This window comes from Coregonus lavaretus (genome assembly GCF_964263955.1).
Source record: "Coregonus lavaretus genome assembly, chromosome: 13".
NCBI classification, from domain to species: Eukaryota; Metazoa; Chordata; class Actinopteri; order Salmoniformes; family Salmonidae; genus Coregonus; species Coregonus lavaretus.
The window spans coordinates 46,763,780-46,788,597 of NC_140000.1; the positions used below are offsets into that span (position 1 = coordinate 46,763,780).

General features: G+C 39.7%; 1 protein-coding gene across 1 annotated transcript; it reads left to right on the forward strand.

Annotated features, from left to right (window-relative positions):
- Nucleotides 1–2,190: 2,190 nt before the first annotated feature.
- Nucleotides 2,191–24,447, forward strand: LOC311139781 (putative ferric-chelate reductase 1; the record flags this gene model as incomplete). Its single annotated transcript, XM_084174729.1, has 15 exons — nucleotides 2,191–2,383; nucleotides 2,587–2,720; nucleotides 15,992–16,089; nucleotides 16,274–16,412; nucleotides 17,571–17,765; nucleotides 18,066–18,167; nucleotides 18,387–18,531; nucleotides 19,157–19,264; nucleotides 19,417–19,532; nucleotides 21,477–21,563; nucleotides 21,723–21,814; nucleotides 21,935–21,993; nucleotides 22,145–22,282; nucleotides 22,567–22,592; nucleotides 22,711–24,447. 15 exons carry the CDS (start codon nucleotides 2,191–2,193, stop codon nucleotides 22,798–22,800), a joined length of 1,722 nt encoding a protein of 573 aa, XP_084030855.1. The 3' UTR covers nucleotides 22,801–24,447.
- Nucleotides 24,448–24,818: the final 371 nt, after the last annotated feature.

The following is a 24,818-nucleotide window of genomic DNA, read 5'->3' on the forward strand; positions in this document are numbered from 1 at the left end:
ATCACTATGAGCGTGCCACCCTTCTTCAGGTCATGGATGAAGCATGCAATGACATCAATCCAGACCTATGTCAGACTTGAAGGTTTTTTCCCAGGTGTATGAACAAAGAGGACATTTACTGTGATGTCGATGAGAACCTATAGCCAAATGCTCAAGACAGGCTTGATGCAAACTAGTGCCTGCTAAACGTTATGTTTCATTCAATTCCTTTTCTTCGTTTGATTACAGTTGTCAGTTTAGAATTTTGTAATACGAGTTTAGAAAATTCACCACATACTTGTGAAAATAGCACCAAAGGGAATGAAAAAAACTTTTATCCGGAAGGAACATTGGTAGGGTATTGTGGGAAGCAACCATAGAGATGTATAGAGCCCCACAGTGGAGGTGTCCTAATACCCATAAAACCTAGCGGTCAAACAGGGAATATTGATAAAAGTCACCTTGTCCAAGAGAGATTTACACGGTTATCAAAATGTCACGCCAGGGTAAACCTATATGAAACACAGCCCTTAAATATTTTTTTTCTAAAATCCCCTATGGGACAAATGAATGGTGGAAAAACGATTGGAACCTTTTTCCTGTTTGATTTCTAGGTTTTATGGGTATTATGACTCATACTGTGATACTCTATAGAGGCCTCTAGTGCCCAAAAGCCAGTTTTAGCATGGGGCAGCACCATTGAGGACTTTCACCATTTTAAAAGTAGTCAACTGGGTAGACTTCCTATGGCAGGGATCATCAAATAGATTCAGCCACGGGACTTTCTTGAGCGGATCGTCGGAGGGCGGGAACATAATTACAAATAATTTGTAGATGGCAAATTGACCGCAAGAAGCCCAATCTGAAATCATGTTTGACTAAAACATAATCATTTCAAATCTTGTTTACATTTGTATATGATCACGTCTTTCTATTATGCGTGGGAATAGGCCTACTTTGGAACTAATTTCATAAATTAAAATCACTTGGAGATGATTTCCTGGTGTTTTTACAGTCTTTTATGTCCAACAATGACAATTCCCAAAAATATAACTTGGGGGGCTGCCAGTTGGGGAACCCTGTCCTATGGGTTAACGAAGGATCACATCATTCCATCCAGGTCATCAGAAGGGATCAACCAATGAATTATACTTGTGAACAAACATTCCATAACTGCAGATTGCAGTAAAACATAAACCTTGGCTTTATACCTGTTCAAACAACACACTCCAGGTGGCAGTATGCACCCTTTTAGTTTGTTTAAATTTTTAAATTTTTAGTCATTTAGCAGACGCTCTTATCCAGAGCGACTTACAGTTAGTGAATACATATTTTTTTATACTGGCCTCCCGTGGGAATCAAACCCACAACCCTGGCGTTGCAAACGCCATGCTCTATCAACTGAGCTACATCCCTGCCGGCCATTCCCTCCCCTACCCTGGACGACGCTGGGCCAATTGTGCGCCGCCCATGAGTCTCCCGGTCGCGGCCGGCTGCGACAGAGCCTGGAGTTTACCAACTCATTGAAGCAGTAGAAGAAGAAAATGGACTACTTCGAAATGGAAGTGGCCTCTGGCTCTGCTCATGCGCTCACAGATGCCATAATAGGACATATACAATATCTATACATCTCTATGGAAGCAACCTGTCATACCCTGCATTCATAACCCAGTGGGAAGGTGGTATTTACCACATAGGACTCGGAAAAATCCACTTGAACGCCCCTCAACTGGTAATTACTAGAGGGAAACTCGTCCATCATCCCTGAGCTCCGACTTCTACTACATGCTGACCTCTGATGTCAAGGAAATGACCTCGATATCAGCATTTTCGGCAGTTAAACGCAACAACAAAACATTATTTCTAAAAAGCAATCTATTAATATTGTTTTGGAACACTATAATTTGTTTACAAGCATGATAGTTTATGGTTGACTGAGCTTATTGGCCAACTTGGCCATTAGCCAATCAGCATTTTATCAAGGAGTGAACGCATCCAACTAGTTACGATGTCACAACAGGTCATTTCCACCATCCCACTTGGTTATGAACGCAGCATAACCTGTCGAGACTAGTCTACTCTCCACCCACAAGGCACTTCAATATAAATTACACCCTTCATCCAAACTCCACAGTTTGCCGGCATAGGTAGGTTATGGTCTCCAGCAGTAGGCTATTCTTAATTACTTTTCGTTTTAATAATTTAATCTAAATGGATAGATACATATTTATCATCATGTTATTGGCGTGTGTTCTGCGGGTCGTGCGGTGCTACAGCTCCGGAAAGGTGACTGGGGCGTGTGACAATATGACACCGCAACACAAACCAGGCGCGGAGCAAAGCACCGCTCCATTCAGAGTCACCACTGACCGTATCAGCTTCAAGGAGGGCGATGAAATCATAGGTGAGACGTCATGTAGTTTTCTCTATTACTGCAGGGTTCATGCAGAGATATTAAACACTCACCACTAGGACTATAGGTTTTATTAATCCATCTATGGTTTGGCTGTTATGGGTAGATATCTCTGAAAAGTAGATATGGAATGAATAACGGTCTCCAATTTCTATGGTGATGTTTAAATCAACTAAACACAGTGTTGTTTACAGTCAGGCTCCTGGCAAATTCCACTTCATTCATGGGGTTTATGTTACAAGCCAGAGCGGTTGGAGGAAGCAGTCCTCTGGGATCCTTCACTGTAACAAGTGGAGACGCCCAGCTACTCACCTGCAACGGACTACCTGTGAGTCTATTCCCATAGAGACTGTATAATTCCATTTAATTCTGTTTATTCCAACCTATCTATTACCACCTGATATATAGCCTGCCTTTCTGTTATGTAATGAGAGCTACAGTATTATATATAACCAGGGGTGCAACTTTGGTTTTAGAAGTGTGGTGGGTGGGGGGGGGGCATAACCTTTTTTGTTATTTATTTGTATTTTTATCGCTTCGGATAAACACTCCAAACATCCTACATGACTGCTCGGAGGTGTCTGCATGGTCCTAAAGCACACAGTTGCCCTGTTTTGTATCACATTACAATGATCAAACTGGGGGAGGGGGACAAAAATGCAATTTCAGAAAGTGGGGGGGACATGTCCTTTAAAAGGTTCACAGATAATCATATCATTAATTATCATAAATGTACATTTGCAATCAGCTTCTCAAAGATCAACACACAAATTACTATATCACTTTTACATAACACCACTACTCAAAGGGTGTGTTCCAAAACGTGACTTCACATGCACACACAATTTGGGACAGGCACTGCAAGCCATCCCGATTGCCGTAGTTCGGCCAAAAATGGTGAATAAATGAGGATAGTTCACTCAAGACGTTTACCATTGTAAAAAATATTTGATGTTCCTGTCTGTGTAAGTGGGCGTTCCCTCTCTCCCGTAAGCATGCTATCCTATGAGAGCTCAGGGTTCCTCCATAATATCTCATGCTCATATAAGAGAGGGAACAGTTGGCTCTAGTCTACTTATTGACCAGAAAAAAAATAGCCAGTGAGATGTCTTGCTCTGGGGCACCCCCTTCGTAGGGCTGGGGCAATAAAGCACATGAAATAGAATGTTTCAAGCCACATTTGAAACCACCTTCGTAGGTCAGATACAAATCTGATTCCTGGCCATGCGACTTGTATCTGAATGGTCAAATCTGATTTATTTGCCCTCAAGACTTATTTGGCATATGTTGTTGCTTGCTAGCTGCTCTGTTGACAGCTTGACAAGAAAGTGGTAGCTAACTAGCTTGTTAATTGTTTACAAACAAATTAGGGAATGTGCTAGAAAGCTAAACAGCTACCTGGCTAGCTAGTTGACTGCTGTGGCTAGCCAAAAAATACTTGCTTTGAAAGTTGGATTATTTTATCCTTTGAGGCTTTAAAAGTGTTCTTACACTATGATTTTGTACATTCAAAGCAACTGGGAAATGCCCATTGCAGTCATTGTCACCTTAGCTTGCTACATAACTTCTGAGTGACGAGCAACACCAACAATCATCCTACACCACTGCGCACACACCCGTCGTTACTATGACAACTAGCATAGCCATGCCAGCAAATGACTGCTGTCTGAATACACACAATCTGATTTGGTCACTTTTAACTTGCTGTTTGAACAGTCAGTATTCCAAAACGGATAAACACATTTTTTTTTTTAAGATTTGAGCATTAAGGCCTGCAGTGTGAACAAGGCTTTAGTAGGCCAGAGTGGCCCTGCCCCAATCATAAAAAATTAGGGAGTGGGATGTCTCGCTTTTTCTACCATCTCTGGTTCGGATCCCTTTCCTAGCATACCTGGAAACTACAGAGAACAGAGAAAAAACTGAAACAACAGACAGATTGCTCATCCAAAACATAGATAAGTACAATAAATGGCACTCGAACGAAACCTGAACACTTGTCTGAGCATTATTTAAAACATACAAACAGTGACTGAATGGAGGGTAAGAATAATGTGTGAAATGTATGAACTGAGATCGCTAGGTTAACTTGTGTGTCGACCCACATTGCTGCTAATGTAGCTGAAAACGGAGCAGGGAGGGGGAGATTAGTTTGTGTGTGTGGGGCCGTTTCTAGCATTTTGCAGGCAAAACATTTTAGTGGCCCCCCAGCAAACCGGGAACATTCCCAGAACCTTAGCTAAGATTCCCATTAAGTTCTAATTGTATCTAACATTAGGATGATAACATTCCAAAAACAGTCAAATAATGTTTTTAATAACAAAATATTTTTTTCTTCTTCAGATTAAATAAATAAAAAATATCCTTGGAATGTTCTAACGTTCATTAAAATGTTGTGCACAACATCTCTAACAATCACCACAGAACATTTCCCAAACCTTCTTATTAGGTTTCCAGTTAATGTAATAACACAATGTACCAGTAATATTTTTAGAACATACTGCCGCAACAAAAACTTTATGGGAACGTTCAAGCTTATGTTGATGGAGGTGTAATTAAAAACACCCATAACAACAAGCAGATAATTATTCCCACAATGCTCTCATAAAGTTATAGTGTGAGATTATGACATGGTGGTTCTAATAACGTTCCCTGAACATACTTCAGCAAATAAATGTTGGAGCAATAAAGTTGTTCTAAAAAAAAAAAAATACATTCCTGGAATATTCAGTTAATGTTGATGGAAATATTACAACTAACACCTATAACAACAAACAAGAAACACCATGTCATTGTACAGTGGGGGAAAAAAGTATTTAGTCAGCCACCAATTATGCAAGTTCTCCCACTTAAAAAGATGAGAGAGGCCTGTAATTTTCATCATAGGTACACGTCAACTATGACAGACAAAATGAGGGGAAAAAAATCCAGAAAATCACATTGTAGGATTTTTTATGAATTTATTTGCAAATTATGGTGGAAAATAAATATTTGGTCAATAACAAAAGTTTCTCAATACTTTGTTATATACCCTTTGTTGGCAATGACACAGGTCAAACGTTTTCTGTAAGTCTTCACAAGGTTTTCACAGACTGTTGCTGGTATTTTGGCCCATTCCTCCATGCAGATCTCCTCTAGAGCAGTGATGTTTTGGGGCTGTCGCTGGGCAAGACAGACTTTCAACTCCCTCCAAAGATTTTCTATGGGGCTGAGATCTGGAGACTGGCTAGGCCACTCCAGGACCTTGAAATGCTTCTTATGAAGCCACTCCTTCGTTGCCCGGGATTTTTTTTCTCAGTTTGTCTGTCATAGTTGACGTGTACCTATGATGAAAATTACAGGCCTCTCTCATCTTTTTAAGTGGGAGAACTTGCACAATTGGTGGCTGACTAAATACTTTTTTCCCCCACTGTAAACATCTTGATTCTATGTTTAGTGGAGATCTTCTGTGTATAAAGTTATGAGGAAGGGCAGAAAAGCACCTAACGATGCATTTAGTTGTTCAACTAGTGGTCTGATGCAGTCAGTAAATAAAGAGCGTTTTCAAGTGCAACTTTAGTAACTAGGGTTTTGGGAAAAAGCTTGAAGATTTAACTTTGCTCCTACGAAGGTTCTAACGACGAACTTAGCCTTAAGAAGCTTTTGGGAAACCAGGGCCCGGGATAGTCAACCTGGCTCAGGGGTAGATGTAACACAGTAAATGTAAATCCGGGACACTCCAATTAGTATGATATGTTACGTTTCGTATGGTATGTATTAATTGGTGGATGTTCATCGCCATTTCGTAAATGTTACGAATTGCAATTTGTACAATATGCTACAAATTTGCAAAACGTATGATATGTTACTAATTCCAATTTGTTGTTACTAATGTTAGCAAGGTGGCTAACGCTAATGTTAGCTAGGCTAGGGGTAAGAGGTTAGGGTTAAGGTTAGGGGAAGGGTTAGCTAGGAGAAGGGTTAGCATGCTAAGTAGTTGCAAAGTAGCTAACTAGTAGTAAGCGTTGCAAAGTTGCTAATTAGCTAAAATGCTAAAGTTGTCCGTGATGAGATTAGAATATGCAACTTTTGGGTTGCTAGACGTTCATTAAGAATGGTATCAAGAAAATACTGTAACTTGAAAAGAATACACAGCTCTGGAAAAAATTAAGAGACCACTGCACATTTTTCTTAAATCAGCATCTCTACATGTATGACAGCCATTCCATTCCAGTGTCTGTTGAATTCCAACATAGGATGGATTTTTTTTTTCATCAATTGGCTGTCATAGTTGACGTGTACCTATGATGAAAATGACATGCCTCTCTCATCTTTTTAAGTGGGAGAACTTGCACAATTGGTAAATGACTAAATACTTTTTTCCCCCACTGTATTTAGATTAAAAGTTGGGTAGACAAAATATTAAATTCCCTTATGTTGATGACCTTTTGCAAATCCAATCAGTTTCTACGTTGATTCAACTTCATCACATAGAATTGTTTTGTTTTAATGACGTGGAAACAAGATTGATGCAAGCAGTTATAACCCAGTGGGAACTTTGCAGTATATAAAGAAGATTGGTAGAGTAAGAAATAATAGAGGATACTTATTTTTATAGATTTAGTTATCCTCTCTTTTGCAAAGACAAAGACCAAAACCTGGAAGCCAGAGTAAAGGTATAAACATATTTATATTTGTGTTAGTCCCATCCCAGTGGTGCAGTGCCTTAATTCCAGGGATAACACTCCAAAGCTCCCAGGTTCAATCTCCATTTGTGACTATCAACAAAATACGGTAAAACTATGTTTGTACAATAAATGTCAAATAAATTGTGATTCCAAACAATTGCCATGTGTGTTTCTACATGAATTGCTGTACAACTAACTTCCTCAACAGTAAGATAACACTAAAACATGAAAGAAACCTCCATGGACTGTTCAAAACTGAATTTTATAGTACTGGGAACATAGGAATTAACATTCAAATTAAAGTTATGGGAAAGCTATGTTACTTTAAAAGTTTATTATCTTGCATAACCAGTTTTGCCAGAGAGGTCTTCTTTGTCTACCCCCATTCAGCATCGTTCACACCAGCCCCACACATCTCTTTAAGGATTCACATCTGGACACATGTCTGTCTATGGCCTTGTGCTAAACCGAGTGATAGTGAAAATGGTGAACGTAGTAGCCTACAATAAGGAATAACTCCAGGTAAAAATACACTTTATCTAGACCTTGGCCTATAGCCTAACCTGACTTTGGTGCATGTCATGTTGGTCTTCACATTATTGTCTCTGGTAAACACGCACTATATCAAACCAAATCAAATCAGATAACGTTTATTTGTCACATGCACAGGATACAGCACGTGTAAACACTACAGTAAAACGCTTACTTTCAGCTACTTGCAACCTCTTCCTTAACAGTGCAGTATCAATATAAAAAATTGAAGTGTCAATATAAAAGTAAATATTAAAAAATAAAAATAAGTGTCAATGCCAGTAGAGAAAGAACACAACAATGTACAGTTGAAGCCGGAAGTTTACATACACTTAGGTTGGAGTCATTAAAACTTGTTTTTCAACCTACTTTGTGCATGACAAAAGTGATTTTTCCAACATTTGTTTACAGACAGATTATTTCACTTATAATTCACTGTATCACAATTCCAGTGGGTCAGAAGTTTACATACACTAAGTTGACTGTGCCTCTAAACAGCTTGGAGAATTCCAGAAAATGATGTCATGGCTTTAGAAGCTTCTCATAGGCTAATTGACATAATTTGTGTCAATTGGAGGTGTACCTGTGGATGTATTTCAAGGCCGACCTTCAAACTCAGTGCCTCTTTGCTTGACATCATGGGAAAATCAAAAAGAAATCAGCAAAGACCTCAGAAAAAAATTGTAGACCTCCACAAGTCTGGTTCATCCTTGGGAGCAATTTCCAAACGTCTGAAGGTACCACGTTCATCTGTATAAACAATAGTACGCAAGTATAAACACCATGGGACCACGCAGCTGTCATACCGCTCAGGAAGGAGTTGCGTTCTGTCTCCTAGAGATGAATGTACTTTGGTGCGAAAAGTGCAAATCAATCCCAGAACAACAGCAAAGGACCTTGTGAAGATGCTGGAGGAAACAGGTACAAAAGTATCTATATCCACAGTAAAACGAGTCCTATATCGACATAACCTGAAAGGCCGCTCAGCAAGGAAGAAGCCACTGCTCCAAAACCACCATAAAAAAGCCAGACTATGGTTTGCAACTGCACATGGGGACAAAGGTCATACTTTTTGGAGAAATGTCCTCTGGTCTGATGAAACAAAAATAGAACTGTTTGGCCATAATGACCATCATTATGTTTGGAGTTAAAAGGGGGACGCTTGCAAGCCGAAGAACACCATTCGGTGGCAGCATCATGCTGTGGGGGTGCTTTGCTGCAGGAGGGACTGGTGCACTTCACAAAATAGATGGCATCATGAGGAAGGAAAATTATGTGGATATATTGAAGCAACATCTCAAGACATCAGTCAGGAAGTTAAAGCTTGGTCGCAAATGGGTCTTCCAAATGGACAATGACCCCAAGCATACTTCCAAAGTTGTGGCAAAATGGCTTAAGGACAACAAAGTCAAGATATTGGAGTGGCCATCACAAAGCCCTGACCTCAATCCTATACAAAGTTTGTGGGTAGAACTGAAAAAGCGTGTGCGAGCAAGGAGGCCTACAATCCTGACTCAGTTACACCAGCTCTGTCAGGAGGAATGGGCCAAAATTCACCCAACTTATTGTGGGATGGTTGTGGAAGGCTACCTGAAACGTTTGACTCAAGTTAAACAATTTAAAGGCAATGCTACCAAATACTAATTGAGTGTATGTAAACTTCTGACCCACTGGGAATGTGATGAAAGAATAAAAGCTGAAATAAATATCTCTACTATTATTCTGACATTTCACATTCTTAAAATAAAGTGGTGATCCTAACTGACCTAAGACAGGGAATTTTTACTAGGATTAAATGTCAGGAATTGTGAAAAACTGAGTTTAAATATATTTGGCTATGGTGTATGTAAACTTCCGACTTCAACTGTACATGTACTGATATAATGATGGCAGTGATACTGGTGATAGATGAGGTAGTTAAATGCATACAATCAGGGATAAAGTGGCTGAGCAGCAGGATATATTTATCTATGGTAGGGTTGTGTGTGTGTTAGGAGAGCCTCAATTATTATTATTATTATTATTATTATTATTATTATTATTATTATAGGAGAGCGAGTCATGTGAGTGTGCATAATCAGTGCAGATCAGTGTTAATTTCGTCAACAAAAATAGTGATTAAAATATTCGTCAAACACTTATTTTTCAGTGGCAATTGACCAGACTATATCTGACTAAATATACCCAGAAAAAAATAAAAATAAACAAAAATTATTTTTCATTTCAGTTGACTAAAACGAGACTAAACAAAATTATCTCTGACTAAAATCTGACTACTAAATGGACTGAATGAGAGTTTTTGGAGAGATTGAGAGCTTTTCAGTGAAAAACACAATTAATATTAGCAGCACAGATGTGCAGCGCAGTTCTATTCAGCAGTGGGAAGGATACAGCACACACAGCCTACATCAGCTGGTGAGCTGCGGGGGAGCAAGCTATGCAGACAGGCTCTGCTCCGGCTCTACCTCAGATTATACACATTGCGCAGAAGACTTTAATGGCTATGATAGGAGAACTGAGGATCGATCAACAACATTGTAGTTAATCCACAATACTAATATAATTGACAGAGTGAAAAGACGGAAGCATGTACAGAATAACAAATATTCCGAAACATGCATCCTGTTTGCAACAAGGCACTAAAGTAATACTGCAAAAAAATGTGGCAAAGCAATTCACTTTTTGTCCTGAATTCAAATTTGGGGCAAATACAGCACATTACTGAGTACCACGCTCCATATTTTCAAGCATAGTGGTGGCTGCATCATGTTATGGGTATTCTTGTAATCGTTAAGGACTGGGGAGTTTTTCACGATAAAAATTAATGTAATGGAGCTAAGCACAGGCAAAATCCTAGAGGAAAACCTGGTTCAGTCTGATTTCCATCAGACACTGGGAGATGAATTCACCTTTCAGCAGGACAATAACCTAAAACAAAAGGCCAAATCTACAGTTGCTTACAAAAAGACAGTGAATGTTCCGAAGTGGTCGAGTTACAGTTTTGACTTAAATCTGCTTGGAAAATCTATGGCAAGACCTGAAAATGGCTGTCTAGCAATGATCAACAACCCATTTGACAAAGCTTGAAGAATTTTGAAAATAATAATGGGCAAATGTTGCACAATCCAGGTGTGGAAAGCTCTTAGAGACTTAACCAGAAAGACTCACAGCTGTAATCGCTGCTAAAGGTGATTCGAACGTATTGACTCAGGGGGTTTAATACTTATCTAATCAAGATATATTAGTGTTTTATTTTTCTAGAATCTTTTACAAGTGTTAGACTTTTTCTTCCACTTTGACATTACAGAGTATTTTGTGTAGATCATTGACAAAAAATTATAATTAAATCAATTTTAATCCCACTTTGTAACACAACAAAATGTGGAAAAAGTCAAGGGGTGTGAATACTTTCTGAAGGCACTGTATAGCCTAAGGTTTGTATCACAACTAAAGTTGCATAATTAACTTGAAATCAAGCATATAGGAGAACCTCTTTCAAATGATCACTTTGTTAACATAGAATAGCCGCATGTGCACACTCCCTCAGAAATCGTTTGGGAAAAATATCCTTTATATTTATTCAGCTATGTTCAATTGTATTCTTCTTACTATAAAATAATTTAAAATAATACCACAGAAATTATTAAATTAACTAGTGTAGCCCACAGCCATATGACATTGCCAGATCATGGCTTAACATAAGGACGACTCAGAATATGCAATTTGGTTCTTCTGAAATAGACTACATTTTCTTCATATCATAATGTTGCTTTAGACCTGCCAAAAATAAATCATGTATTTATTGTGATTGTGTAGGCTATATTAAATAGATTTTTTTGACTTTTTAAAATGTAGATTTTCCAAAGGTCCTCATCAGAGACTGGGAACTACCAGTGTCAAGCATTCCAGTGAGACTTTGAACATTCACTTTCACAAGTAGCAAGACTGATTCTCCACCACTCTGCCTATCCTGAACACCACCTCCCTCTCTGGGCACATAACAGTAACCTGAGAGCTTGGACTTATGTAGTGGACATATTGAAGCTTTGTGCCCTTGCTGCTGACAATAAAAACAGGTCCCTCCCATCTGAATGAACTGCACGATCCCTTACCTCCCTCCTCCCAGACACAAACCCCCCAGAGTTACCTCCACCATCTTTGGTGTTCCTGGTGTCCCTTGTGTCTCTGAAGCTTCTTGGAGTGGATGCTGCAGGTCGTGGTGGGCCCCCTTTTTGTATGTTGAGGTACTGCAGTGCCAGCTTGTACGATGGCATCTTCGGCTCCTTCCTCAGGAATGCTGGAGGGTTGACGTTGGTGCTGCTGGACTGGTCTCCTGGTGCTGGGGTTGAGGTTAGCATCATCGCTGCTTGAAAACCCTGCTGTGGTGTTGTAGTCCCTGCTGCGTCGTCCCTCAGTCGACTTGGTGTTGACAGACCCATTCTTGGGCTCTGGCTGGCAAGCTCAGCTTGGGATAGGTGAGGGCTGTGAGGATAGATTGTCATAGACCCCGGAACTCCTGCTTGAGGTCTTCGTCCCTCCACTCAAGGCTACCATGGTTGGATGTGGTTCTGGGCCCTCCACCAGTTCTCCAGCCACTCCTTCAGTCGGCTGCTCACGCGGACCTTCTCTGGTTGTATCTGATGATTCCATCGGCAGTTCACGCAGGTCTGAAATCCTTTAAGTTACCCAACTTTTTGCGGCGCCGGTAGGTTCTGTCGCTTGTATTTTCCATCTGTTCACACATTTCATGTGATGCACAATATGTAAACAATAGCCGAATGTAACCGAATGTAGTCGACCGAGGGAACGTTTCCTCGCAATCAGCTGGAAGTTCGGCTCGGCCATATTGTGCAAGTGTATGTTGCGTGTGAATTGCATCAGTATTGAAAATAAAAACTGTAAATAAAAACGAAATACAGACCAGCATACTGAAGGTCGGGTTGATAACACTACTCTGTGGATATTTGATATCACATTCCTACCTGCGAAAGGACCAACCACTCGTACAACCGGTAAAGTATCCTTTTATTCACCATTCTGGTTGGTAGAGGTCTTGAGAGGAAACTTTCCTGATCCAAACGCTAATTTCGGCCCGAAGTAGAATTCCATGCAATTCAATGTTGTGCATTTAGCCTGAAGACCCATCTGCCCAGGAGACAGCAACTTACCAAGTTCAGGGCCAGCTCTGTCATGACCTCTTGGTCAGCCAGTCCAAGCGGATCTTTAGGTTCAGGATGAAAACAAACCAGCAGCCTCACGGCTTGCTAGCTGGGACACTGACTGATGATCACCCTAATTGGCAGCACTTGATGTGCTTATCAACCAGGCTCAGCATCTGGACAAGGTTGCTGCTGCCCCCTAGAGGAATGGAGTGTGGAAGTGTAACCTGGATAGTGTATTTGTCCTATGGCCTTTCATCAATTAGATTTGCTCACTTCCTGCGTCCACTCTACTATGTCCTCTCTCCTCCTTTTGAAAAAGTTCCAAGTTAATTGAGGAGAGTCGGCGAGGAGAGTGAACGTGGATGGAAATGCGCTTGCTTGAAATGAGACGGTCCTTCTTCGCCAAAAGGAGGCTATTGAGGAGGGGAGGACCGTCTTCTGTTTGCCTACTAATGAATTGACACACTCCTTGACCACTTATCGGATTCCAGGTCACAGAGGAGAGAGGACCGAGGACGGACTTTTGTCCAAACGAGAAAACCCCTGTCCTAACACGAACCTTCCCCCCATATCATAACAGGTGGGACTTTCTATGCGTAAAGGAAGAATCACATAATTCCATCCAGGTCATCAGGAGGGATCAGCCAATTACTTATAATCGTGAGCAAATATTCTATAACTGCTGGTGGCAGTAAATCACAAACCATGGCTTTATACCTGTTCAAACAACACACTCCAGGTGGCAGTATGCACCCTTTTAGTTTGTTTACCAACTCATAGAAGTAGTAGAAGAAAATGGACTACTTCAAAATGGACAAAGCCATCGATCATGAGAGACTATTAATTCCTAGCGCATTTGAAGCCAAGGAAGTCGGTTGAGATGGTGTCTCGTGGGAGATTTATGTAGACACAACATGCGCAGTTGGAGCTACTCCAGGAAGTGACATTACCGGGGTCGGCCTTGAACTTCGTGGCTTCAATGAGAGGGGACAGTCATTCTCCCCTATCGTGTGCTCACAGACGCCATAACGGGACAGATACAACGTTGCGATCTTTATACAACTCTATGGTTCATATACATATACACTACCAGTCAAAGTTTGGACACACCTACTCATTCAAGGGATTTTCTTTATCTTTATTTGAAATAACACATATGGATTCATGTAGTAACCAAAAAAGTGTTTAACAAATCAAAATGTATTTTATATTTGAGATTCTTCAAATAGCCACCCTTTGCCTTGATGACAGCTTTGCACACTCTTGGCATTCTCTCAACCAGCTTCATGAGGTAGTCACCTGGAATGCATTTCAATTAACAGGTGTGCCTTGTTAAAAGTTAATTTGTGGAATTTCTTTCCTTAATGCGTTTCAGCCAATCAGTTGTGTTGTGATAAGGTAGGGTTGGTATACAGAAGATAGCCCTATTTGGTAAAATACCAAGTCCATATTATGGCAAGAACAGTTCAAATAAGCAAAGAGAAATGAAAGTCAATCATTACTTTAAGACATGAAGGTCAGTCAATACGGAACATTTCAAGAACTTTAAAAGTTTCTTCAAGTGCAGTCGTAAAAACCAGGTAAATCTCAGAAACCTGGTTGTAGCAGGGACCTTAAGGGTTCCCCTATTTCCTGAGGCAAGGAAAACAACAAAACTCTAAAGAATTCCAGTAGGCCTAGCCTAAAACTGATCTTTATGGATCATCCCCATCGTTTAACTTAGACGGACAATTTATGGCATGTATGGCAGCCAGGCAAGTTGAGCCTGCTCTATGGTTGCCCCTTGGAAAGTGAGAGAGCTCTCTGCTTTCTTTGTAGACGTCTTTTGAGATATTGATATTAATATTATTTTATGTTGAATAAATTAATGTGCATTTTTGTATTTCAGAATCTTGACATACTCCATATTTTAAAGAACACTATAAGGAGTATAATGACACATTGTCTGTATCATGTATGGTTCACGGATCATGGGGTCTTACAGGAGGCATGTATACAGTGCATTCGGAAAGTATTCAGACCCCTTGGCATTTTCCACATTTTCTTACATTACAGCCTTATTCTACAATGAATGAAATAGTTTTTTTCCCTCCTCAATCTAAACACAATACCCCATAATGATGAAGCAAAAACTGGTTTTTAGAGATGTTTGCAAATGTATATAAAAAATAAAATAATAATAATAATAATACTGCCACCGTAGGGAATGTGACAGGTTTCCTCCAGACTTGAAATTTGGCATTCAGCCCAAATAGTTCAATCTTGGTTTCATCAGACCAGAGAATCTTGTTTCTCATGGTCTGAGAGTCCTTTAGGTGCCTTTTGGTGAACTCCAAGCGGGCTGTCATGTGCCTTTTACTGAGGAGTGGCTTCATTCAGGCCACTCTACCATAAAGGCCTGATTGGTGGAGTGCTGCAGAGATGGTTGTCCTTCTGGAAGGTTCTCCCATCTCTACAGAAGAGCTCTGTCAGACTGACCATCGGGTTCTTGGTCACCTCCTTGACCAAGGCCCTTCTCTCCCGATTGCTCAGTTTGGCCAGGCGGCCAGCTCTAGGAAGAGTCTTGGTGGTTCCAAACTTCTTCCATTTAAGAATGATGGAGGCCACTGTGTTCTTGGGGACCTTCAATGATGCAGAAATGTTTTCGTACCCTTCCCCAGATCTGTGCCTCAACACAATCCTGTCTCTGAGCTCTACGGACAATTATTTCGACCTCATTGCTTGGTTTTTGCTCTGACATGCACTGTCAACGTTATATAGACAGGTGTGTGCCTTTCCAAATAATGTCCAATCAATTGAATTTACCACAGGTGGACTCCAATCAGGTTGTAGAAACATCTCAAGCATGATCAATAGAAACAGTTTCGAGTCTCATAGCAAAAGTTCTGAATAGTTATGTAAATAAGGTATTTTCTATTTTCGCTTTGTCATTATGGGGTATTGTGTGTAGATTGATGAGGAAAACATTTAATTTAATCAATTTTAGAATAAGGTTATAACGTAACAAAATGTGGAAAAAGTCAAGGGGTCTGAATACTTTCCTAATGCACTGATGGTCTAAAAAGGGCCTAAAATGGCCCATTCATCATGATGGCCCCCCCTCCCAATGACGTTTCTATGTGAGAATTGCCAGAACACTTTAAAAAAACCAAAATATTTCTGGGCCTTCCTGGTGTTGAATCATCCTGTTGCATCTGAATATAACTAAATCTTCATGGATCCTTTTTTTTTCATTTTCTCAGAATTCTGCAGTTTCTCACACATCAGGTTCATCTAAATCCTCCATCCAGGCAATATGGAGGGCCCCCACATCAGGCAACCTCGGCTCCATACAATTCAGGTGATTCACCCATCCAGGATCTCTTAGCTCCTGAACCAGTATGTTCACTTCTTATAACCTAGGGCCCGGTTTCCTGTACACAGATTAAGCCTAGTTCTTGACTAAAATACACTTTCAATGGAAAATCCATCCCTTAATGTTATTACGTTGTTTTAGTATTTGTTCTGCCATGCCATTTTTACAGTGCATCCTTTGTAAAAGATTACTCCACCTTCTGGGTTGGAGTAAGAAGTTCTCCAGTTACATACATCACTGCTGTATCCCCAGCTAACAGCACATCCACACCCATCACCTCTACCACCTCCTTCGCCTTATCCTCAAAAGTGAGTATGATTACATGCACACAATAATACGATTATTGTGAATATTCAGATTAATATAATAGTTTGATTAAAACATTTGTATGCTTTGCAAGAAGAATATATTCCCTAATAATTCTGTTTCCATGGAGACGAAATCAGGCTACTGTTGGGACTTTGATAAATGCAGAAAATTGCCAATCAAAATAAACGTTGTACCACAGAGACCATGTTATTTTGGGGAAGCCTATTTGATTCTCAGTTCTGACATTTTTAACTCACTTCACTCGTGCAAAAGAGGGAGGCTTGCACTGCTGGTTTTAGCACATGCGCAGATTAAATTTACACTCTTAGAAAAGAAGGTGCTATCTAGAACCTAAAAGGGTTATTCGGCTATCCCCATAGGCGAACCCTTTGAAGAACCCCTTTTGGTTCCAGGTAGAACTATTTTGGTTCCAGGTAGAACTCTTTCCACAGAGGGTTCTACATAGAACCCCAAATAGTTCTACCTGGAACTAAAAAGTGTTCTACCTGGAACCTAAAAGGGGACAGCCGCAGAACCCTTTTGGAACTCTTTTTTCTAAGAGTGTACATGTCCTAATAATTGGAAAGATTTCTCAGAAAACAAGGTATTTTAATCGGCGTATGCTTACTTAGATTATGAATTTACACCGATTTAAGATAAGCAGAGTAAGGTGTTTACATGACTAATGCCATTCTCGGCCTACTGCCATAATCAGTTTAATATCGAATTATTAGTCTCCATGTAAACGTACTCAGTATTTCCAATGAAATCCTTAGTACTTATGGTAATAGATAATACTACAAATATGTTTTATTTAAAACATCAACTTGTCTTAACGATGTCAAATAGGGGGTACTTATATTTGTCCTGTTTCATTGCATGTAGAAGTGGGTAACCTGTACAAGTGTGACGGCGACCCTGGAGCAATTAGGGTTAAGTGCCTTGCTCAAAGATTTTTCACCTTGTCGGGTCGGGGATTCGAACTAGCAACTTTTCGGTTACTGGCCCAATGCTCTAACCGCTAGTCTACCTGCCGTTCAATCTCTGACAATATTGTCATATTACATTTTCAATCAAACAATGACATTTATTTTTACACACTATTACATCAGTTGTCCCAAAGTGCTTTACAGTAACATTGAATATGTTTGTAATAGTTGTCCAACTCCAGCGCTGGATGTGGCAGCAGTAAGGTCTGTTTTATCCAACCTCTGAACTGTGACCCTGGGGTCAGCCCAGACTGTTACTTCCTGTCTGCTATGACCTCTCCCGGTGATACAGCCGTCCAGTTGGAGATGACCGGCCCTTCAGATGGCTACATCGCCATCGGCTTCTCAGATGACCAGAGGATGGTAATGCGGCCTTCAACCTTTTCAGAAGTAGTGCATAAACATCCTAATATTGAATATACTTATTCAAATTTCGAGGCACTCGTCCAGATACTTTCACTTCAATGAAAACGGTGAACAAGTTTATTTTTTAAACGATGAAGAAGGATTGTATGAGGGCAGGTGGAAGGCAGTAAGGAGCATTCAACAGTGTGCTATTTTTCTTTTGTAACTTTTAGTTTTTTGTACCCTGCACCTGCAAGTAGCCTGTGGCAGGGTTGATTGTGTTCCTCTCATAATCTGTTTTCCTCTGCTTCACATAAGGGAAATGATGACATCTATATTTGTGGACGGGACAGTGGCGGGCTCATCCAATTGCAACACGCCTTTTCAACAGGAAGGAATATACCGGATATACTTCCTCTGGTACTTGCTTGCTATTATGAAATATGAATGACGTGTTTTCAGGTTTGGGGTCAATCCCAATCCCAATAAAAAGCAAAGAGGATGATAGCAATTGGAATTAGGACCGGAATTACAGTTTACGTTCTGATTTGAAATGGAATGTACCCCCAACCCTGATGCTATAATGAATCACAAAACAATTGGTAATGACACAAATGTCTCTTGTTTGTCCTTTTCTAGGGAAATGTTTCTGATGTTAAATCCTCAGTGAATAATAATATCATTAGCTGTTCCTTCACGACTATGAACCCCATCTCAACTCAACGATCTGTAGAGTCCAGTTCCCTCTACTATCTCATGATCGTTCACGGGCCCACCAGTAATGGTACAGTATGAGCCAAATGCTTACAGTATAGTAGCACCAGTAATGATACAGAGGAAGTGGTTGTATCCGTCTGTCATTTTATTTACATAGTGCTATGACATCTGAGATCAGTTCTACCCTTTAGATAATAATGAGTGACATTACATGGACATGGAAGAAGGGATCTTAAATCAGCACTCCTACTCTGAGATATTGTATGAATACGGGCCCTGTTATCTAATAAGAATGATAAACTGGGTGGTTCGAGCCCTGAATGCTGATTGGCTGACAGATGTGGTATATCAGACCTTATACCATGGGTATGACAAAACATTTATTTCTACTGCTCTAATCACGTTGTTAACCAGTTTATAATAGCATTAAGGCACCTCGGAGGTTTGTGGTATATGGCCAATATACCACGGCTAAGGGCTGTATCCAGGCACTCCGCGTTCCGTCGTGCTAAGAACAGCCCTTTGTGGTATATTGGCCATATACCACACCCCCTCGTGCCTTATTGCTTAATTATAATATTTTGGGCCTAGTACCAATGAAGAAAGCAGTCTGCTTCAGTCTAGCAGTCATATGTTTCATAATATTATTCAATTGGTTTTATTCTATTTCCCTCTTCGGTTGACTTTGACAGGGATAATCGGGTTTCATACTGGCACCTTCATCAGTGACACTAAAGTGGATATTTCAAGTCCTCAAGTTGCTACAAGTGAAAATGAGCCACCCATTATTAAAGCACATGGTAAGGTTGCCGTTTCCCTAGTCAGAGGTTTGCATGCATAACCTCAAACATATTGTTATACGGTAATACACTGATTCTAACTATGTACAAGCTTATTGATTTTTTAAATTGATTTTGGATTATTGATGATTTATTATCCTGTTGTGCTTCAGGTTCCTTGATGTTGATAGCGTGGATGACCACAGGTAGTTTGGGAATGATCATAGCCAGGTATATGAAAGGTGTGGCCAAGGGGAAACATCATTTTGGGAAAGATGTTTGGTTTCTGGTGAGTTTCTATAATACTGTCCCTAATGTGTTAGTGTAACAAAGTTAGATTTTACCGTAAACCTCCCTCCCCAGCTTGAAATGTCTTCACTGCTATCGAATTGGTGCCTTTTCTACATATAGAGTGACTGGGAGAAAGTGTCAAGCAGGCGGTCACTTGTGTTTGCGAGGAGCTATACTGTTAAGCAAGCAGACTGACGTCCGTCACGTTTTATTAGTCGTATATACACCATCCAACAAAATGTTTACTTGCAGGTTCCTTCTCGACAATGGAACAACAATAAGAAAACTTTAAAGATACAGTTGAAGTCGGAAGTTTACATACACTAAGGTTGGAGTCATTAAAACTCGTTTTTCAACCACTCCACAAATTTCTTGTTAACAAACTATCGTTTTGGCAAGTCGGTTAGGGCATCTGCATTGTGCTTGACACAAGTAATTTTTCCAACAATTGTTAACAGACAGATTATTTCACTTAGAATTCACTGTATCACAATTCCAGTGGGTCAGAAGTTTACATGCACTAAGTTGACTGTGCCTTTAAACAGCTTGGAAAATTCCAGAAAATGATGTCATGGCTTTAGAAGCTTCTGATAGGCTAATTGACATCATTTGAGTCAATTGGAGGTGTACCTGTGGATGTATTTCAAGGCCGACCTTCAAACTCAGTGCCTCTTTGCTTGACATCATGTGAAAATCAAAAGAAATCAGCAAGACCAAAAGTCTGGTTCATCCTTGGGAGCAATTTTCGAACAACTGAAGGTACCACGTTCATCTGTACAAACAATGGTAGGCAATTATAAACACCATGGGACCACACAGCCGTCATACCGCTCAGGAAGGAGACGTGTTCTGTCTCCTAGAGATGAACGTACTTTGGTGCAAATCAATCCCAGAACAACAGCAAAGGACCTTGTGAAGATGCTAGAGGAAACAGGTACGAATGTATCTATATCCACAGTAAAACAAGTCCTATATCGACATAAGGAAGAAGCCACTGCTCCAAAACCACCATAAAAAAAGCCAGACTATGGTTTGCCATTGCACATGGGGACAAAGATCATACTTTTTGGAGAAATGTCCTCTGGTCTGATGAAACAAAAATAGAACTGTTTGGCCATAATGACCATCATTATGTTTGGAGGAAAAAGGGGGTTGCTTGCAAGCCGAAGAACACCATCCCAACCGTGAAGCATGGGGGTGGCAGCATCATGCTATGGGGGTGCTTTGCTGCAGGAGGGTCTGGTGCACTTCACAAAATAGATGGCATCATGATATACTCAAGCAACATCTCAAGACATCAGTCAGGAAGTTAAAGCTTGGTCACAAATGGGTCTTCCAAATGGACTATTACCCCAAGCATACTTCCAAAGTTGTGGCAAAATGGCTGAAGGACAACAAAGTCAAGGTAATGGAGTTGCCATTAACTGACCTCAATCCTATAGAATATTTGTGGGCAGAACTGGGCAGGCCTACAAACCTGACTAAGTTACACCAGCTCTGTCAGGAGGAATGGGCCAAAATTCACCCAACTTATTGTGGAAGGCTACCCGAAACATTTGACCCAAGTTAAACAATTTAAAGGCAATGCTACCAAATACTAATTGAGTGTATGAAAACGTCTGACCCACTGGGAATGTGATGAAAGAAATAAAAGCTGAAAGAAATAATTCTCTCCACTATTATTCTGACATTTCACATTCTTAAAATAAAGTGGTGATCCTAACTGACCTAAGACAGGGGATATTTACTAGGATTAAATGTCAGGAATTGTGAAAAACTCAGTTTAAATGTATTTGGCTAAGGTGTATGTAAACTTCCGACTTCAACTGTAAGAATAGGAACATAAACATTAGCACGTCTAGATGACTTTATGAGGTGGAATGTTCTTAGTACTAAACAATAATGCCACATAATCTGTACGCTTGGCTTGTATGTTTCTCAGGCACACGTGTCTCTTATGACACTCACTGTTGCTGCCACCATCATTGCCTTCATTTTGGCCTTCTCAGAAGTTGGAGGCTGGAGTGGGGTATGTATCATGAACCTTTACTGATTGTTATTTAAAACAAACAAACCTATCTGACAAATGCTGTGCCGTCTACAGTTTTATAAAACCTACTCTATTATGGAAGGCTCAGATAATTGAAACAGTTACGAGATACAGTTTATGAGCCCAATGTGTTTATAGGGCGCCCATCCTGTGTTGGGCTGCATCGTTATGATCCTGGCCTTCTTCCAGCCAATCGCTGCCATGTTTCGATGTGGACCTCAACATCACTGGTAAGGGATCCAGAATCATACCTACTGTATGTGAGTTTGCTCATGTGTATGTAAATCCAAAAGTGGCTTGTTTTCTCAAGAAGTTAATGTATTATTTTTGTGTTATTGTTTTTTTCATAGGCGATTCCTCTTCAATTGGTCGCATGCTTTGAATGCAGTGGCAATAAAAGGTTTAGCTGGTAAGGAACTGTGATCATGACATATGACATTGTTTTTGTTGGATTTTATTAGCATAGTACAAAGTACCGTATCTTCTCAGCCAATATCTGTCAAACGTGTTTGTTGTTGCTCTACGACCATGTTAGTGATTGTGTTGACATTTTCTTCCAGTGGCAGCCATATTCACTGGGCTGTCGTATTTTAACACCTCTGGGGATAGTTGGCTTCTGAAGGTGATGGGAGGGTTTGTTGGATGGGAGGCAATGCTGTACATCCTGCTAGAAGTCCACATGCGATGGAAGCGCAATGGTGAGATCAAATACATAATGATATCGATCTTCATTTTGTTAAATTCAGGTTGATGATATATAAGCCCCTATAACATTGAATAACCTCTTATTGTGGATCTGTTAAGGAAATATTTATCTGCCATGTATAACTTTTGTCGGCCTCTTGGCATACGTCAAAAGCTCTGACGCAGGACAAGAGGCCGACACGTAAGCTTGAATAAACAAAGTGATACAAGCAAGAAAAGTGTGCAGGTTTATATTTTCTTTGAAAATACTTCAAAATAACTTTGGTTGTTCTTCTAGATCAAGCAGAGAGTGCTTCTGAATCAGTAAGTTTAACCCCACACATTTAAATGTACTTATTGTATCAGTGAATTAGTAAGTGGCTCATTCTTAACAGCTATTTTGTCTGACACGGCTGTACTTGACTTTTCATTTCTCCCCCAGACAAGAATGGAGTTGTTACTGCTGGTCTTGTTTTTCCTTGGAAATATATCCTTTTTGGTGGCACTACTTGTTGGAATAGGCTCGTCATGAAGATCTGCTGAGCAATGGACTGAGATCTGAATGTTGATACAGTATATCTATAATATAGCTCACTGTATGGTAGATTTTAAATCGTTTTATATATATATTTTTGTCAAATGTTTTAAAGTACCTGTCCATTGATTGAGGATCGAATGCAATCAGCTCATCAACTTATACAGTATCCCTCTATATAACTATGACAGACTTTCCATGAGGACGGGGATATTGGACATTTAACCAGGGTTTATTGACTGACAGTACTTTCTTAACAAAAAGTAAGGAATTCTTAACAGACTTCTTCTTGCACAATACAGGTTCAGTAAATCCACTTATCGTACGGGATGCCTTTTAATGTAACTTTAGAGGCCATTGAATTCATTTTTCATCCCCAAACCGGTATCGGACAACAGAGAAAAGACTTACAACAGAAATAAGAAATCTAACATTACACATCAATGGTGTTGATAAATGTTCTACAGAAGCACTGAATAATCTAGACACAAAAACAAAAGGAGTTTGAGGAACTTATTCAGGAAAGACCCGGTTTCATAATAATGCTTTAAAACCCAGAGCAAATTCAATATAGAAACCCAACCAAAAAGAACCAACAGAAAATAGTTACAAATGATGGAGAAATCCTTATCTCACCAAAGGAGATTTTGAATGAGGAAGTTCCTCCAACCTCACTTGACGATGAGTTTTGTGATATCCTTCTCCCAAAAAATAATGTTAAACTATCTGCGACACAAAAATATACTGTGAAGGCCTAATTACACAGGACGAACTGTGGTTGGCAATTGATTCCTTTCAGATGGGGAAAAACCCTGGCCTCGATGGCATTCCAATAGAGATAAACTACTGAAAGATCTGTCATGTTTTAATTACTCTGATATAAATGGCAAACTATCGAACAAACAAAAAGAGGGATTGATCTTGTAGTGTATTGAGATTATCATGGTGTTAAATGTTTTTTTAAGTGGAACTGAAAGAATGTTGATTTTAGTATCAAGAGGGAATGTTTTAGTGTAACGCCACATACAACAGACAGGAAGTGTGTTGTAGACAGGGGAGACTGGTGATTGGCCAGAAGAGGGAGCATCTTTTTGCATTGTTTATAAATAGGGGCTAGACTACAGAAAGGGCAGAGCAGCCATTCTGAGGCGTCGCTCTCCGGGTGTCATGTCACCTGTCACTTATGCTGAAGTTTGTGATCTGAATAAACTTATGATCAAGGATTCAGTATGAGCGGACTCCTTTGTTTATCAGCAATAATTGCCACCATTCACTCGATACGACAATCTCTCTCCTACTGAAGCAGGAGCCAGGGGGGCAGCACAAAGACCCAGTCTCTTAAAAAGATTGGAGGCTCCCCACCCTTCAAAAATATTAGCAAAATGTATAGAATTGAAATGGTTTTGCTGGTACATGAAGAGTCAACAACATTAGTTGGGTATGAGCAAACAGAATATGAGCTTTTAAAAATTAGATTTAATTTTAATTGAACAGTTATTTTAAAGAATTTTGCCAAAAATATACCTCTTATTTGGCAAAGTTGTGTTTTTATACTCTGTCACACCATTATAATTATATTACATGACATTTACATCATGTTAATAGTGGAACTGATTTATAATAAAATGATTGCTCAAAATGTGTACAGAATTGTAGAAATTATGCATTTCTTATTTACATTGATATTATAATCATACAAGTATATTGGCACCCTTGCACTTTTCTTAAGTAATTCTCTATTTCTTTTCAAATAAGTTGAAATAAAAATACAGTACAAGTCAAAAGTTTGGACACACCAACTCATTCAAGGGTTTTTCTTTATTTGTACTATTTTCTACATTGTAGAATAATAGTGAAGACATCAAAACTATAAAATAACACTCATGTAGTAACCAAAAAAGTGTTAAACAAATCAAAGTATATTTTAGATTTGAGATTCTTCAAAGTAGCCACCCTTTGCCTTGATGACAGCTTTGCACACTCTTGGCATCCCCCTTTCCCTTTCCTCTATAATC